Source organism: Elephas maximus, chromosome 15 (genome assembly GCF_024166365.1).
Source record: "Elephas maximus indicus isolate mEleMax1 chromosome 15, mEleMax1 primary haplotype, whole genome shotgun sequence".
In the NCBI taxonomy this organism is placed as follows: domain Eukaryota; kingdom Metazoa; phylum Chordata; class Mammalia; order Proboscidea; family Elephantidae; genus Elephas; species Elephas maximus.
In genome coordinates this window covers 44,706,228-44,722,158 of record NC_064833.1, presented here as the reverse complement: position 1 = coordinate 44,722,158, position 15,931 = coordinate 44,706,228, and the positions used below count along the sequence as shown (strand labels likewise).

At 38.7% G+C, this 15,931-nt stretch overlaps 1 protein-coding gene across 1 annotated transcript in view; it reads left to right on the top strand.

Annotated features, from left to right (window-relative positions):
• Positions 1-14,433, top strand: part of CPQ (carboxypeptidase Q) — a 534,503-nt gene extending 520,070 nt beyond the window's left edge. Inside the window, exon 8 of the mRNA XM_049853887.1 lies at positions 12,302-14,433. Coding sequence (XP_049709844.1) covers positions 12,302-12,465 — 164 coding nt within the window. The 3' untranslated portion in view covers positions 12,466-14,433. The remainder of the gene's footprint in view (positions 1-12,301) is intronic.
• The last annotated feature ends 1,498 nt before the right edge of the window (positions 14,434-15,931 follow it).

Sequence of the window (15,931 nt, the reverse complement as noted above, 5' to 3'; positions counted from 1 at the left end):
GCTGGTCTTTTAGATCAGTAGCTGTCACTGATAAAATGTCTTCTTAGAATTGCAGAGACAAAACTGCAAGGCAGCCAACAGGTCCGACCCTCATATCCCCTGTGGTTAGTTATCAGCATTTGCATGGGCGATATCTGATTTTCTGAAGTTATTTTAGTTTTATAAAATGTTTGTAGGAACTTAGAAGATCTCTGAGGAAATGCCTTCCTTAAGCCTCTAATTCTGAAGGGAGGCAGCCAAATTCCCACCCATCCGGCACTCAAGTTGCTTTCAGTCTGGGAGAGAAAGGGAAGGTCAGAGGCCCAGAGAGGGCATGCACAACTGTTTTTTTTTTTTTTTTTTTTTTGCCTCTATTTTTTTCAATATGGAATTCGGAGCCTTTGGGACAGGATTTTTTTTTTTTTTTTTTTTTTTTTTTTGTCATCCCACCGTGTGGTGTCTGTAAGAAGCTCTGGATGGGAGAAAAACTGCCCCAAGCTAGTCAAACTCTGTCTGCTGGAATTAAATGCCTCTTCCTGTTTCCCGATGTTTGCAATTCTGATTTCTCCTCTATCCACCCTCAGTGACTTCCATTCTTTGTACCCTGTGACTCTGTCCTTAACTTGTGCACTGGATTTGGCATTCACCGGATGCTCTCTGGAGTCCAGAGCATATGCTCCCCACCAGTTTCAAGTAATTCTAAAATGTCACTGTTTCTGTTAAAATGCTTCTAGCTACTACCAAAGTAAACAGGCAGATTGTCCCTCCTGGGTGTGCTGTGAGCTCATCACAGAAAGAGGCTTTTGGTTTTAAAACTGACTTCTGGCGTTTCTACTAGGAAGAGTGGTTAATCTCATCCACCACGTACCTTCCAGAGAATTCCAGAGGTTGGAATGCCATCAGGCCCTGGTCCTTGTTGCTCCCCACTCCCACCCTGACTATACCTCCTCCCCAACTGTCTCCTCACCGCCAGGGCTGTTTACACACCTTTACCTCCACATTTTGTAAGAGCATCCTCCCATGGTACAGCTCCAGTCACACCTGTCCTGCCCATTGGCCCCCAGTGGCTCCCCATTTATGAACAACATTCAATCTGTTTTTAGGCAGACATGTAGAAGCTTCCACTGTTGGTCACCAACTTTACTGCCAGTAATTAACCCAGGTTACCTTTATGTCAACCAAACTGGAATACACACAGGCTCTGTTGCTTTCACCTGGAATGCCAGTACCCCCTGTCTGTCTGCTGACACCTGAGTGCCTGTGTTGGGTGTTCCCTTTTACCAATCCATACTATTCTTTACTTTCCTCTTTCCTGTACTGTCCTGGGGCTAACTTTCATGGACTACATTAACAAGTCACCTTACCCTCTGGGTTTGGGCAATGGGAGGCCCAGTAGGATATTGGGAGGCACCATCAAGGATTCTGATCCCACTGGCTCCTTTCTCTGGCTTCTGCCACCAACAACCACAGCTTTTCAGGAAACCCTAACCTATAGCTGTAAGTGGGTTACAATAATCATTCTCTCTCTCTTTGCCCTTTCAGGTCTAAAAGTGTAATGGTTCCACATTGTTGTTAGCCCTGGAGTGCTTCCCCTTTCCTTTTTGGTTTTACTTAACCCTGACCACTCTTGGTAAATAATCCTTTCATTATATTCTCCAAGTTACCTTCTTAGAATGTCCCATCTATATCCTACAGGGACTCTGACAGTACCCTCAAGGCCCAGCTGTCTCATGAAATTTGCTGATTTCATTAATTCATTCAACAAACACACCTTCAGCATCTATTGGGTGCTACATTATAGGCACCGGTGACATAGTGGGGAACAAAACGGAGGTTCTGCCTTCAGAGAGCTTGCAATACAGTATGGGGAGGGGAGGGGATGGGCACTAAACAAGCGAGTACAGACAGCAGAATAAAGGGACCTCAAAAAAATTTTTTTTTTCTTTTTTTACCTAGTCTAGGGGTTCCGGAGTTCATTCAGTTACATGAGCTACCCACTACTTTTTTGTCTTTTTCTCATGACACGCAGCTCATTCAGGCTGTGCTGTTCTTATGTACACATTTTGCCCTGCACAGTAAGATTTTGAGAGCGGAGACTGTCTTTTTTACTTTAATGTCTGCCTCAGCGTATAACCCACTGTCTAGAATATTATAGAGACTCAATAAATGTTTCTCTAATTGAATTAGATTGAATCTTTAAAACATTTAGGGCCTCAGCTGCAGCCCATGCACTGAAGGTTTTATGTTATCAGTCTGGACGATGGTGACATCCCACCCTTCTGAGCTACTGGGATAACAGAAAATATGTTTTACTAGCTTAGAAAGAAAATCATTGAGGAAGAAGAAGCCTTCTATACACAAGTTAAGGGTTTGGTAGACATTGAAAGCTTAAGGCAACCTGTTTTGGATATTTGCTGACAGGCATTGGAGCCATTAATTGTCAGGTTTGATGTTGAGCTTTCTCTTATACTTCTTTTTTGCCTCATGGGCTTGCATTGTGTTTAACAGCACCAGGGCTGAACTTGGTATGGCATATGAATGAATAAGAGAAATCAAACTCTCCTCCAGAGCCAGGGCCTTGGGAGGATACCAGTCCTAATTTCTGTACAATGGACTCCTCCAGAGCCAGGGCCTTGGGAAGATACCAGTACTAGCTTCTGTACAATGGACTCCAACTCATAGGGACCCCATGTGTGTCCGAGTGGAACTATTCTCCATAGGGTTTTCAATGGCTGATTTTTTTGGAAGAAGATCACCAGGCCTTTCTTTCCAGGGCCTCTGGGTGAACTCGAATCACCAATCTTTTGTTTAGCATCCAAGCCTATTAACTGTTTGCACCATCCAGGGACTCCTTTGGGAGGATTAAAAAAAAAAAAACCCTTTGCTGTCAAGTTGATTCCGACTCGTAGCGACCCTTGAGGACAGAATAGAACTGCCCCATAGGGTTTCCAAGGAACGGCTGGTGGATTTGAACTGCTAACCTTTTGGTTAGCACTTGTATCACTTAACCACTGTGCCAGATAAATAGGGGAAAATCTTGGTATAAGGTTTAAAAAAATTGGGTTAGGCTTAGGAGAAATATAGACAGCATCCAGAGGTAAGGGAGGGCTCAGGAATATTAAAAATCAAAACCAAGCCCATTGCCATCGAGTAGATTCTGACTCATAGCAGCCCTATAAGACAGAGTAGAGCTGCCCCATAGGGTTTCCAAAGAGTAGCTGATGGATTCAAACTGCTACCATTTTGGTTAACAGCTGAGCTCTTAACCACTGTTTCACCAGGACTCCTCAGGACTAATAATAGGACAGAAAGTAGAGGTTTGGGAGAGAAGAACCCTGGCAATGTGGTAAAAACCACCCCTCTGAAAAAAAATTGTTGGGTAAAATAATAATTGTTCTTATTCCCATCAAATCAATTCTGATTCATGGTGACCCATGTGTTTATCTTTTTATAATAAATGGCTTAGCAAGTAATTCGTCAGATGTGAGAAATGATAAAATAAGGATCTATAAGAGGTAAGGAAACTCCGTAGCCTGGCATTTGTCTGACAGGATCTGCCAATCCCTGTTTGCCTGAAGCATGGGCTTTAATGAGCAATAAGTGAACCTGAGACGGGGACAAAACTTGGGGGTCTCCAATGTCCTTATATAATATATTTAACTTTGGACTTAATAAGATAAATATTTGCACTATAATTTCTAAGATCTCTGCTTAAAAAGAGTAGAAATAGAGTGCGTAACTTCCACATGCTAAAAGAATAGAAATAGTTTAACCACTAAACTAACAGGGTGGAGGAAAAGGTATGAGAGGAGAAAAAAAAAAAAAAAAGAATCCCAAAGAAGGCAATAAAGAAAGAAAAATAAGAAATCTAGAAAACAAAATGAACAAATAGCAAAAACTAAGATGGTCCAAATGAATTCATTTGACAATAATCACAATCTGCATAAATGGGTTATACTCTCCAGTTAGAAATCAAAGATTGTTAGACTACATTTTTAAAAGCCAACTCTAAACTATAAGAGAATCCAGAAACATAAGAACAGAGGAAGACTTCAAGTAAAATTATGGTAAAAGGGTAATACTCTGCACAAGGAAGCTGGTGTGGCTGTATTAAATATTGAAAAAATTTGACTTCAGGACTGAAAAGGATAACTACATATTCAAAAATGTTCAAATCACCAGGAAGATATGGTTCTAAATTTGTATACCTCTAATAGCATAATTTTGGAATATATAAAAAAGGAATTACTAGAGCTACAAAAAAATAAAAATATCCAAAATCACAGAGGGACATGTTGACATATCTCTCTCCAAATTACTAGATGAAATAGACAATAAATCAGGAAGGAGTTAAAAGATATAAAGAACACAATTAACGAGCTTGCTCTAATGGACATGCACAGAATACTGAAAGCACATGATGTTCAAGTACACATGGAACATTTATAAAACCAAACTGTATAATAGGCCATAGAGAAAGTCTCAACAAAATACGAAGAACGTGTTTCGTATAGGCCAGAATCTGTTAATTCTCTCACAGTTAAATTAGAAATCAATAGTGGAAAAAAAAAAAATGAAAGAAACCACGTACTTTTGGAAATTAAAAAACACATTATAACTCATGAGTGAAAGAAAAAGTCAAACCAGGAATTAGTAAATATTTAGAAATGAATGATATGAAATACTAATCAGAACTTGTGGGATACAGCTAAATCACTGTTGGGGGTAATTATAGCCTTACCTGTGTATGCTAGAGGAAATGTGCAAAGTAGTACGTTGAGCATTCAACTCAAGAAGTTAGAAAAAGAAAAATGAAGAAACCCAAAGAAAGTAGAAGAAGAGAAATAATAAAGAGCAGAAATAAATGAAAGAAAAACTGTACGATAGGAAAGATCCCAAAAACCCATATTTGTCATCATTTTTTAGTTCAAAAGACTAATAAATCTGGTAAAATGCTGGCAAAATCAATGAACAGGAGAAAAGACACCAACAACCAACATCAAGAATGAAAAAGAGGTATCACTATAGATGCTGCGGACATAATTAGAGATTATAACAGGGTATTATTGACAAGTTCATACCAATTATTCCAATATTGTGGCAAAACCAACAAATTCCCAGAAAAATACAATTTCCAACATTAATTCAAGAAGAAAAACAAAACGTGAATAATGGTTTTGTGAGTTCTACAAAGTAACCAGGAAATAAATAATTCCAATCTTACACAAACTATTCTGTAGAGTACAAAAAAAGAAAGAACACTTTCCATTTTATGAATCAGATATATCCTTGACACTAAAATCAGACAGCCACAAACAGAAAATGCAAATTTAAAAAATATATATATATATAATTTACAACAGCAATGGAAAATATAAGTCATCTAGGGAAGAAAACTAACAAAATGCATGCAAAACTGTATTACAAAACTTTATTTAAAGACACTGAAGAAGACTTATATAGAAACACATCATGTTCATGGGTAAAAACAATACCCTAATATCATAAAGATGTTCTCCCAAAATGATATGTAGATTAACACAATTCCAATCATGTTTCATGAATATTATTTGTAGAATTTAAAATGATTCTAAAATTTAAATGGTAGAACAAATGGTCAAGAATCACCAAGACACTCCTGAGAAGGAAGAGGAGGAAAATAAGAAGAGAAGGTGAGAGAACTTGCCCAGCCAGCTATCATGGCTTAGAAAGCAATACTAATTAACTTAGTGTGATATTGCCACAGGGATAAATAAATAGACCATTGGAACAGAATTAGAAAGCCCCAAACAAACCTACAAAGATAAGGAAACTTAATGACAAAATTGATACCACAAAACAGTGAAGAAAGAGGATGTACTTACTATTGTTGTTGTTAGGTGCCATCAGGTTGGTTCCAATTCATAGTGACCGTATGTACCACAGAACGAAACGTTGCCCAGTCCTGTGCTGTCCTCACAATCATTGTTTGAGCCCATTGTTGCAGCCACTGTGTCAATACATCTTGTCAAGGGTCTTCCTCTCTTTCACTGACCCTCTATTTTACCAAGCATGATGTCCTTCTCCAGGAACTGGTCCCTCCTGATAACATATCCAAAGTGAGTGAGATGGAGTGTCTCGCTTCCAAGGTGCACTCTAGTTGTATTTCTTCCAAGACAGACTTGTTCATTCTTCTGGCAATCCATGGTATATTCAATATTCTTCACCAACACTGTAACTCAAAGGCATCAATCATTCTTCGGTCTCCCTTGTTCATTGTCCCGCTTTCGTATGCATATGAGGCAACTGAAAATATCATGGCTTGGGTCAGGTACACCTTAGTCCTCAAAGTGACATCTTTGCTTTTCAACACTTTAAAGAGGTCTTTTGCAGAAGATTTGCCCAATGCAATACCTCATTTGATTTCCTGACTGCTACTTCCATAGGTGTTAATTGTGGATCCAAGTAAAATGGAAATCCTTGACAACGTCAGTAATTTTTCCATTATCATGATATTGCTTATTGGTCCAGTTGTGAGGGTTTTTGTTTTCTTTTTGTTGAGGTGTAATCTATGCTGAAGGCTGCAGTCTTTGATCTTCATCAGTAAGTGCTTCAAGTCCTCTTCATTTACAGCAAGCAGGGTCGTGTCATCTGCATATTGCAAGTTGTAAATGAGTCTTCCTCAATCCTGGAGCTGTGTTCTTCTCTATATAGTCCGTCTCCTCAGATTATTTGCTCAACATACAGATTGAATAAGTACAGTGAAAGGATACAACCTTGACACACACCTTTCCTGACTTTAAACCACACAGTATCCCCTTTTTCTGTTCCAACAATTGCCTCTTGGTCTATGTATAGGTTCCTCACAAGCACAATTAAGTGTTCTGGAATTCCCAGCATTACCCATAATTTGTTGATCCACATAGTCGAATGCCTTTGCATAGTCAATAAAACACAGGTAAACGTCTTTCTGGTATTCTCTGCTTTTAGCCAAGATCCATCTGACATCAGCAGTAATATCCCTCATTCCACGTCCTCTTCTGGATCCCACTTGAATTTCTGGCAGTTCCCTGTCGATGTACTGCTGCAACCACTTTTGAACGACCTTCAGCAAAATTTTACTTGCATGTGATATTAATGATATTGTTCAATAATTTCTGCATTCTGTTGAATCACCTTTCTTTGGAATGTGCACAATTATAGATCTCTTCCAGTCAGTTGGCCACTTACCTGTCTTCCAAATTTCTTGGCACAGACGAGTGAGCACCTCCAGCACTTCATCTGTTTATTGAAACATCTCAATTGATATTCTGTCAATTCCTGGAGCCTTGTTTGTTTGTTTTTTGCCAGTGCCTTCAGTGCAGATTGGACTTCTTCAATACTATCGATAAATTTTCTGGGACAACTGAAAAATAAAAATAGAAGCCTATCTCACACCCTATGTAAAAATCTGTTCCAATTATAAATAGATGAAGCACTTAAAATTTAAAAGCAAAACTTTAAAAATATTAGACTAAAACATCAGAGAATATCTTTATGATATTAGGGTAGGGAAGGATTTCTTAAAACATCAAAAGTCAAATCATAAAGGAAAAATTCATAAATCTGAGTATACTAACATTAACAATGTCTATTCATCAAAAGACATGATAAAGAGAATAAAAAGATGAGCCACAAACTGGGGAATTATATATACAAACTTATTACCAAAAATAATTAGTATCTAAAACATATTAAAAAACTAAACCAAACCAAACCCATTGCCATCGATTCCAACTTATAATGACCCTATTGGACAGAGTAGAACTGCCCCATAGAGTTTCCAAGGAGTGCCTGATGGATTCGAACTGCTGACCTTTTGGTTAGCAGCCATAGCACTTAACCACTACACACCAGGTTTTCCTAAAATATATCAAGAACTCCTATAAATCAGTAAGAAAAAGACAAAACGGGTAAAAAATGGGCAAAAAAAAAAAAAAAACATGAATAGGATATTTGGAGAAAACACATATATTTAACATGAGTAATCTCATTAATAATTTTAAAAAATAAAATGAAGACTATACTTGGAGGACATTGTTGAGTGAAATAAGTCAATCATAAAAAAGACAAATATGTATGTTCTCACTTTTTTGAAATGACATCAGTAGGTAAATATACAGAGACTAATGTTCATTAGTGGTTATTTGAGGTGGAGGGAAAGGGAAATACTCCCTAGGTAGTAGTCACTTTCTGTCTATAGTAGTGGGAAAGGTGGCACCGAATATGGGTGAAGTTTGCACAGCGTGACTGATGTTATCAATGTCAGTAAGTTGTACATAGGGAAAAGGGATGAATGGGCAAATGGTAGGTTGTGTATGGTTTTGCAACAATAACAACAATGAAAAAAGTGGCGGGGTGGTGGGAGGTTACAGATGCCAATACTAATTAGATATAACCAATCACCTCATGGAGTTAATTCTCTTGGTTGGAGGGCATAGGGCCATGGTCTTGTGGGGTAGTCCAGTCATTTGGCATAATATAGTTCTTAAAGTTTATGTTCTACCTCCCAGTATGGTGAGTAGTGTTGTCTGGGGTCTTAAAAGCTTATGAGCAGCCATCTAAGATGTAATTATTAGTCTCTCTCTATTTTTTTTTTTTTTATTCATCTGGATTAAAAAAAAAAAAAAGAAAGCCAAGAATCAGAGAAGGAACTAGACTAAAGGACTAATTGTCTCCATGAACCACTGCTTCCTCTGCCTTGAGGTCAGAACTAGATGGTACCTGTCTTAAAAAAAAAAAAAAACCACTACTGAATGTTCTGATCAGGGACACAATAGATGAATCCCGATAAACAGGGAGGGAAATGTGGGTCAAAACTTCAAATCCTTAAAGAATCCTGACTTACTGGACCTATTGAGTCTTGGGGGAGTCCCTGAGATTATGGCCCTGAGTTGCTTTTCAAACCTTGAATTGAAACTATCCCCTGAAGTCACCTTTAAACTAAATAACAGATTAGCTCAAAGAGGAAAGATTGTCACCCTTGAATATTGTGTTTTTGTTTTTAATTTTTATTGTGCTTTGGAAACCCTGGTGGCATAGTGGTTAAGTGCTACTGCTGCTAACCAAAGGTCGGCAGTTCGAATCTTCCAGGCACTTCTTGGAAACTCTACCAGGCAGTTCTACCCTGTCCTATAGGGTATTGTGCTTTAAGTGAAAGTTTACAAATCAAGTCGGACTCCCATACAAAAATTTATAAACACCTTGCTATATACTCCTAATTGCTCTCCCCTTAATGACACAGCACACTCCTTCCCTCCACTCTCTTTTCATGTCCATTCGGCTGGCTTCTGACCCTCTCTACCCTCTCATCTCCCCTTCAGACAGGAGATGCCAACATAGTCTCATGTGTCTACTTGATCTAAGAAGTTCATTCTTCACCAGTATCATTGTCTATCCCATAGTCCAGTCCAATCCCCATCTAAAGAGTTAGCTTTAGTAATGGTTTCTGTCTTGGGCTAACAGAAGGTCTGGGGACCATGACCTCCGGGGTCATTCCAGCCTCAATCAGACTATTAAGTCTGGCCTTTTTATGAGAATTTGGGGTCTGCATCCCACTGCTCTCCTGCTCCCTCAGGGGTTCTTTGTTGTATTCCCTGTCAGGGCAGTCATCAGTTGTAGCCAGGCAGCATCTAGTTCTTCTGGTCTCAGGCTGATGTAGTCTCTGCTTTATGTGGCCCTTTCTGTCTCTTGGGCTCATTATTACCCTGTGTCTTTGGTGTTCTTCACTCTCCTTTGCTCCAGGTGGGTTGAGACCAATTGATGCATCTTAGATGGCCACTTGGTAGCGTTTAAGACCCCAGACACCACTTTCCAAAGTGGGATGTAGAATGTTTTCTTAATAGATTTTATTGTGAGTATTGCATTCTTTAAATATATATATATATGAACAAAGCATCCACAATTATTTTAAAGCATAGATGAGAAGGTTGGGGGGCAGGGAGTTTAAGTAACTGGAAGTGAAACAACTAAAACAGAAATAACATGTATGTTGACACAATGTAAAGAATGTAAACAATGTCATTGATCATTATGTCTAAAAACTGTGGAATGGGAACTGGTTTTGCTATGTGTACTCTCACCAAAAATAAAATTAAGACCGTACTGAGATAACATGCCATACCCATCAGATTAGCAAAAATTAGTTGACAATACCAAGAGTGGTAGAGGATATGAAGCAACAAGAAGGCTCATATACAGTGGAAGTGTAAATTTAAAATTACTTTGGAAAACAATTAAGAATTCCGTGGTAAAGTTAAACACATACCCTGCAGTCCAGCAATTCCACCCCTACACGCAGACACTAGAGAATGTTGATTGTTGTTAGTTGCCATTGAATCATCTCTAATTCATGGAGACCTTATGTATAACTGAACAAAACATTGCCTGGTCCTGTGTCATCTTCATGATAATTGGTATGTTTGAGTCAGTTGTTGTGGTTATTTGTCCACCTGTCTCACTGAAGGCTTCCCTCATTTTCATTGACCTTCTACTTTACCAAACATGATGTCCTATTCTAGCGATTGGTATTTCCTGATGATGTGTCCAAAAAAATGAGTTGAATCCTAACCATCCTTGCTTCTAAAAAGCATTCTGGTTGTATTTCTTCTCAGACTTATTTGTTCATTCTTTTGGTAGTACACGGTATATTCAGTATTCTTTGCCAACACCACAGTTTGAACACATCAGTTCTTCCTTTGTCTTCCTTTTTCATTATCCAACTTTCACATGCATTTGAAGCAATTGAAAAGACCATGGCTTGAGTTAGGTGTACTGTAGTCACCAAAGTGACAGCTTTGCTTTTTAAAACCTTAAAGAGGTCATTGATAGAAGCATACAACAGAAAACTGGCAACAACCTAAATGTCTATTGTCAGGAGAATGGATCAATAAATATAATAAGATAAAGATGATAATATAATGAATAAAAAATGAAAATACTACAGTTATACACAATAATGGAGCCCTGGTGGCACAATAGATAAGAGCTCAGCTGCTAACCAGAAGGTCAACAGTTCAAATCCACCAGCCACTCCTTGGAAACCCTATGGGGCAGTTCTACTCTGTCCTATAGGGTCACCATGAGTCAGTACTGACTCAACAGTAATGGGTTGGTTTTATACACAATAACAAATCTCACATATGCTCCAGTAGAAAAAGCAAGTTACAGAAATATATCTGGAGTACATGGTTCAAAGAAGGCAATATTAAATAATAAATCATACATATGTATGTACATGTATGTGGTAAGGCTATAAAGAAAAGCAAGAAGTGATTAACAGACAAGCAGGACAGGACAGGATAATGGGTACCTCTGGAGGGAGGAAGGGGCTTATAAGATGAAGGGTCACATAAAATGGGCCTCCAATACTGGTAGTATCTTTCTTGCGTTTAATCATGGATATATATGTGTAATTTTTATATCATCACCCCTTATAATATACATTTATATTTTCCACATTCTTTTGTACACATGGTATATTTCACAGTAAAACAGGAAGGAAAGAAGGAAGGCTAGCCAAAGGCTAAAGAACTGCAACTGGAACCCAAAATATGGGCTATATAAGCTCCGAAGGATGAATAAGAGAAACAGAGAAGTTTTCCTGAGACCCTGGTCCAGGGCTGAAACTACTGCAAAGCTTCACTCTTGAGTATGAAGAAAGCTTTTAAGTGGGGCAGAGGCTCCTGCTGATGCCCTTGGAGGTTGCTGGGGGATTTCATGGCTGTGCGAACTAAATGAGTGATTTGAAAAGGACACTTTGGCAAAAGAGTGTTGACTTTCTTTTATATCCAGGAAGATACATAATCTACACCCTTGTGAATAAATATGAAGATATCTTTATCAGTTACTTAAACAAATAAGATTTTATTTTTCCTCATGTAACATAACAGAAGTAGGCAATGCAGAGCTGGTTCAGTGAGTTGGCAATATTTCTAAATCCAGGCTCCTTTTGTCTTTCCACTTTGCCATTTTTAGTGTGTGGGCTTTTTGCTCCACGCAGCTCCAAACTTCCCATCTATCTTTAATGCAGCACTAGGAGCATCTTCTCAACCCTTTTGTCAGAAAAGTAAAGGCTTTCCTAGGATTCTCCCACAGCCCACCACCCACGTCCTGGTGGTCAGATGATGTCTCATGGCCACTTCTTGCTGCAAGGGAAGCTAAGAAAGTAATTATTTTGCAACTGCAGTCTGTACAGTAGGAGCAGGCAAGACTGAAGTGGGGAGGGGTGTCAGTGGGTTCCTAGCAGCAATCCAGCAGCATCTGTCAAGCACTGCACTAAGAATTCTCCCCCTTTTCTCCCCAGGTGCCAGTCTTCTTGATGACCTATATAAATATTTCTCCTTCCATCACTCCCATGGAGACACCATGACTGTCATGGATCCAAAGGAGATGAATGTTGCCGCTGCTCTTTGGGCTGTTGTCTCTTACGTCGTTGCAGACATGGAAGAAATGCTGCCCAGATCCTAGCAAGAGCAAGAAAGAAGGCATGTTCTTTCTTTCCAGCTAGGAGTCTTCAGCCTGCAGATTCAGGAAGCCCATCCTCACCTAACAATCTAATCTCATTTGTCTTCAAGGCATGACTATTTTTCAGATTTCTGTTACTATCTTTCTTAATATTTTCTGAATTGTCTAGAATAAGAAATGATTCCTGCCTCCGCTTATAATCAGCAAATGACAGGGATCACAGTGGGGGCATTTCTTTACACCACCTGTGAAAAATAATCTTCCTATTTTGCAAGTAAGCACTGAATAAATCTTTGGAAGACCTTTAATTTTTATGTTTATTTATTAAATCAAATACAGTGACATCAATGTTTGTGTTTAATGTCATATATTGAAGTTGTAAAGGAGCTGCACAATTGTAGTATGATTTTAATTGAATGTATGTAAGAATTTTAGTACATGTTTATATTGCTTCCATTCTTTAAGATACGGATTTTTTTTTTTTTTTAATTAACAGAAAAGTTTTTCACCAATTGGAGAAAAATCTAGTATGTATAATCCAATTGCCTTGTTAAAGATGAATACTAGGGTCTGCAATTAGATAAATGATAATGCCATTTTACATTTCTGTTTTAGATACTTCACACAACATCTGTGTGGGTTTGGGGCTTGTTCACATTTTGCTGATAATAAGGTTAAGGCTCAGATAGACTGAATAACTCTTCACGGGATTACAGAGCAAAAACAGTGATCACCATCCAAGGCCCTGAAGCAGAGTATATCAAGGACAGATAAGCTAAGAAGGGGTATTTGCCTAGAGCAACCTGAGATAATGTGGATTCATTATGATTCAGGAGGGACTGGATTCATAATGAAAAAGCCAAGGTCATAACTAGGATGACAAAGACAAGTGTTGAGGCGAGGTGAGGCTGGAAGAATCAAAGAAGTGTCAGCAGTCAAAAGGGTCTGAGAAAAGAACAGAGAGGGGTGTACCCCTCAGCTCATGGCAAGCAATTCAGCACCAAGACTGAACTGCAGAGCAATGCCTTTGATGTGGAGCCTACTGTTCTATATAGGGGAGAGCTGATCATGCAGAGTAGCTAGAGAAAAGGCTTCATGATGGGGACATGGAAGAGTGAGACAAACTATAAAACAGAATCAGATGCAAATGCTAAAAAAAGTAAAACTACAGTGTCAGTGATGATTAATTTCTTGGCTGGACTTAGCAGACTGGACAAGGCTGAAGAAGGAATCAGTGAACTTGAAGATAAATAAATAAAATATTTTCAGACTGAAATACTAAAATAAGAGTTAAAACAAACAACAAAAAAAACCAGAATGGAATATCAAAGAGTTGTGAGACAATGTCAAATGGTCTAATATACATGTAATTGGGTTCCCAGAAGAAAAGTATCAATTTTATTAATGGTAATAATTAAAATGATTGAAGGATACAGTAGGGACTTTTATTTCTGGCAAGAGAGCTAATACTCTGACTGACCCTCCCAGTGAAAACATTTCAGAAACTAAAAACCCTGCCTGAATGACATTTTAGAAACACTTTTCTAAATATATTAACGAATTGGTTAAAAGGTGAAGAGTAATTAGACAAAAACACTAAGCAAAGGCATGAATCGAGAGATATGCAGAACATTAAGTCAGCATTCTCTTTGAGGAAAGCTGCAGAATTTGGTGAACTTAAATTCCATTTACTGTATTTTTACGCAAATAATGCATGCGTTCTAAGTTTGTGAACTGCGCTCTCCCCCCACACTTTAAAACCAAAACCAAACCCGTTGCCATGGAGCCGATTGAGACGCATAGTGACCCTATAGGAGGACAGAGTAGAACTGCCCCATAGGGTTTCCAAGGAGCTCCAGGTGGATTCGAATTGCCGACCTTTTTGTTAGCAGCTTAGCTCTTAATCACCATGCCCACCAGGGCTTCCAAGCACACTGTAGTATGCCAATTTTTTTTTTTTTTTTTTTTTTTTACAGCATGTAAAACAAACGTAGAACCGCTTGCGTAATTTTTGCAAAAATAGGGTATACAGCATTGCAGGGCTTAAGGGACTAAACAAGGTCAAGGGCCTTCCAAAGTTAGGGATACTACAGAATCGCAGTAAAATTGGGACCCTTCAGGGCTATACCTCCGTACAATCGTGAACTGGAAATAACTCCGAGGAATGCAAGGAAAATTACCTTTATTGAGTAAATGCAGAGTGGAGGTGAAAGACTCACCTGAGAATTCATAACCACCAGCCAGACCTCATGGAAGACTTCTGCTCAAATTTACTTTACTTTGATGCCTTAAAAAACCTTCAATATGAGGATTTAGTTTAATTTGGTCCCAAATGTACAGTGCTTCCAGGCAGCTGGCAGAAGCAAAAGTAAATATTCTCTGGAGAAGCTTTCCTCCCATCACAGGCTCCAAAGAAGTTCCCACAGATAAAGTTACAAAAAATATGAATTCTTAGTCAAAAGTAAAACAAAGCAAAACAATCATCACCAAACCAACCAAGCAGCAAACAGGAAAACAGGGGACATAAATAGCATTTTGAACAAGAGCAAACCAAAAAAGTGAACAGCAGCATTAAACCCACAATGTCCTCTAATACAGGAATTTTCAGATTGAAAATTTTTTAGAACTCCAGAAAAGAGAAAATGGGAACAAATAAATATCTGAAGAAAAAATAAATAAAAATTTTCCAGAAATAATGAATATGCTAACCCACAGAATCAAGACACCCAGTGAATTCCAAACAATGAATGAAAATAAATCCTCCCTAAAACATAGAGGAACTATAGACCACAAAAGACAAAGAGGAGATCTTCAAAGCAAGAGATAAGAGGTGGGTTAACTAAAAAGGAATAATAATTGGACTTCTAAATAATAGCAATTATGCAAGCCAGAAGACAGTGGAATGATATCTTCAGCATGCCAACACTTACCAACCTAAAAACTCTTTGCTGAGCAAAAATATCTTTCAAGAACAAGGAGAAACTAAGGATATTTTCAGAAAAATGAAAGCTGAGAGAGTTTACCACCAGCAGATCTTCACTATAGGAAATTTGAAAAGGCGTACTCCAAGCAGAATTAAAGGATCCCAGAATGAAGACTAATGTACAAGTGAGAAGTTTAGCTCCAGGCCAGAACTCTATGTCTGATCTTTCAGGCCCAACTGTAGGTAAGTACAAAGGCTTCTCCTGCAAGGCTTCCTGGAGGAAAGCTTCCCTCTTCACACCAGATTTGGAGGACGTTACAGTCAAGGAGTCAGATCCCATCCCATCCTCCACCCCTTAACAGCCACGCATATATGCACAGCTGCATTCCTAGACCAGAGCCCTGGTGATGTAGTGGTTAAGAGCTCAGTTGGCTAACCAGAAGGTCAGTAATTGGAATCCACCAGTGGCTTCTTGGAAACCCTATGGGGCAGTTCTACTTTGTCCTGTAGGGTTGCTCTGAGTTGGAATTGACTATACCGCAAAGG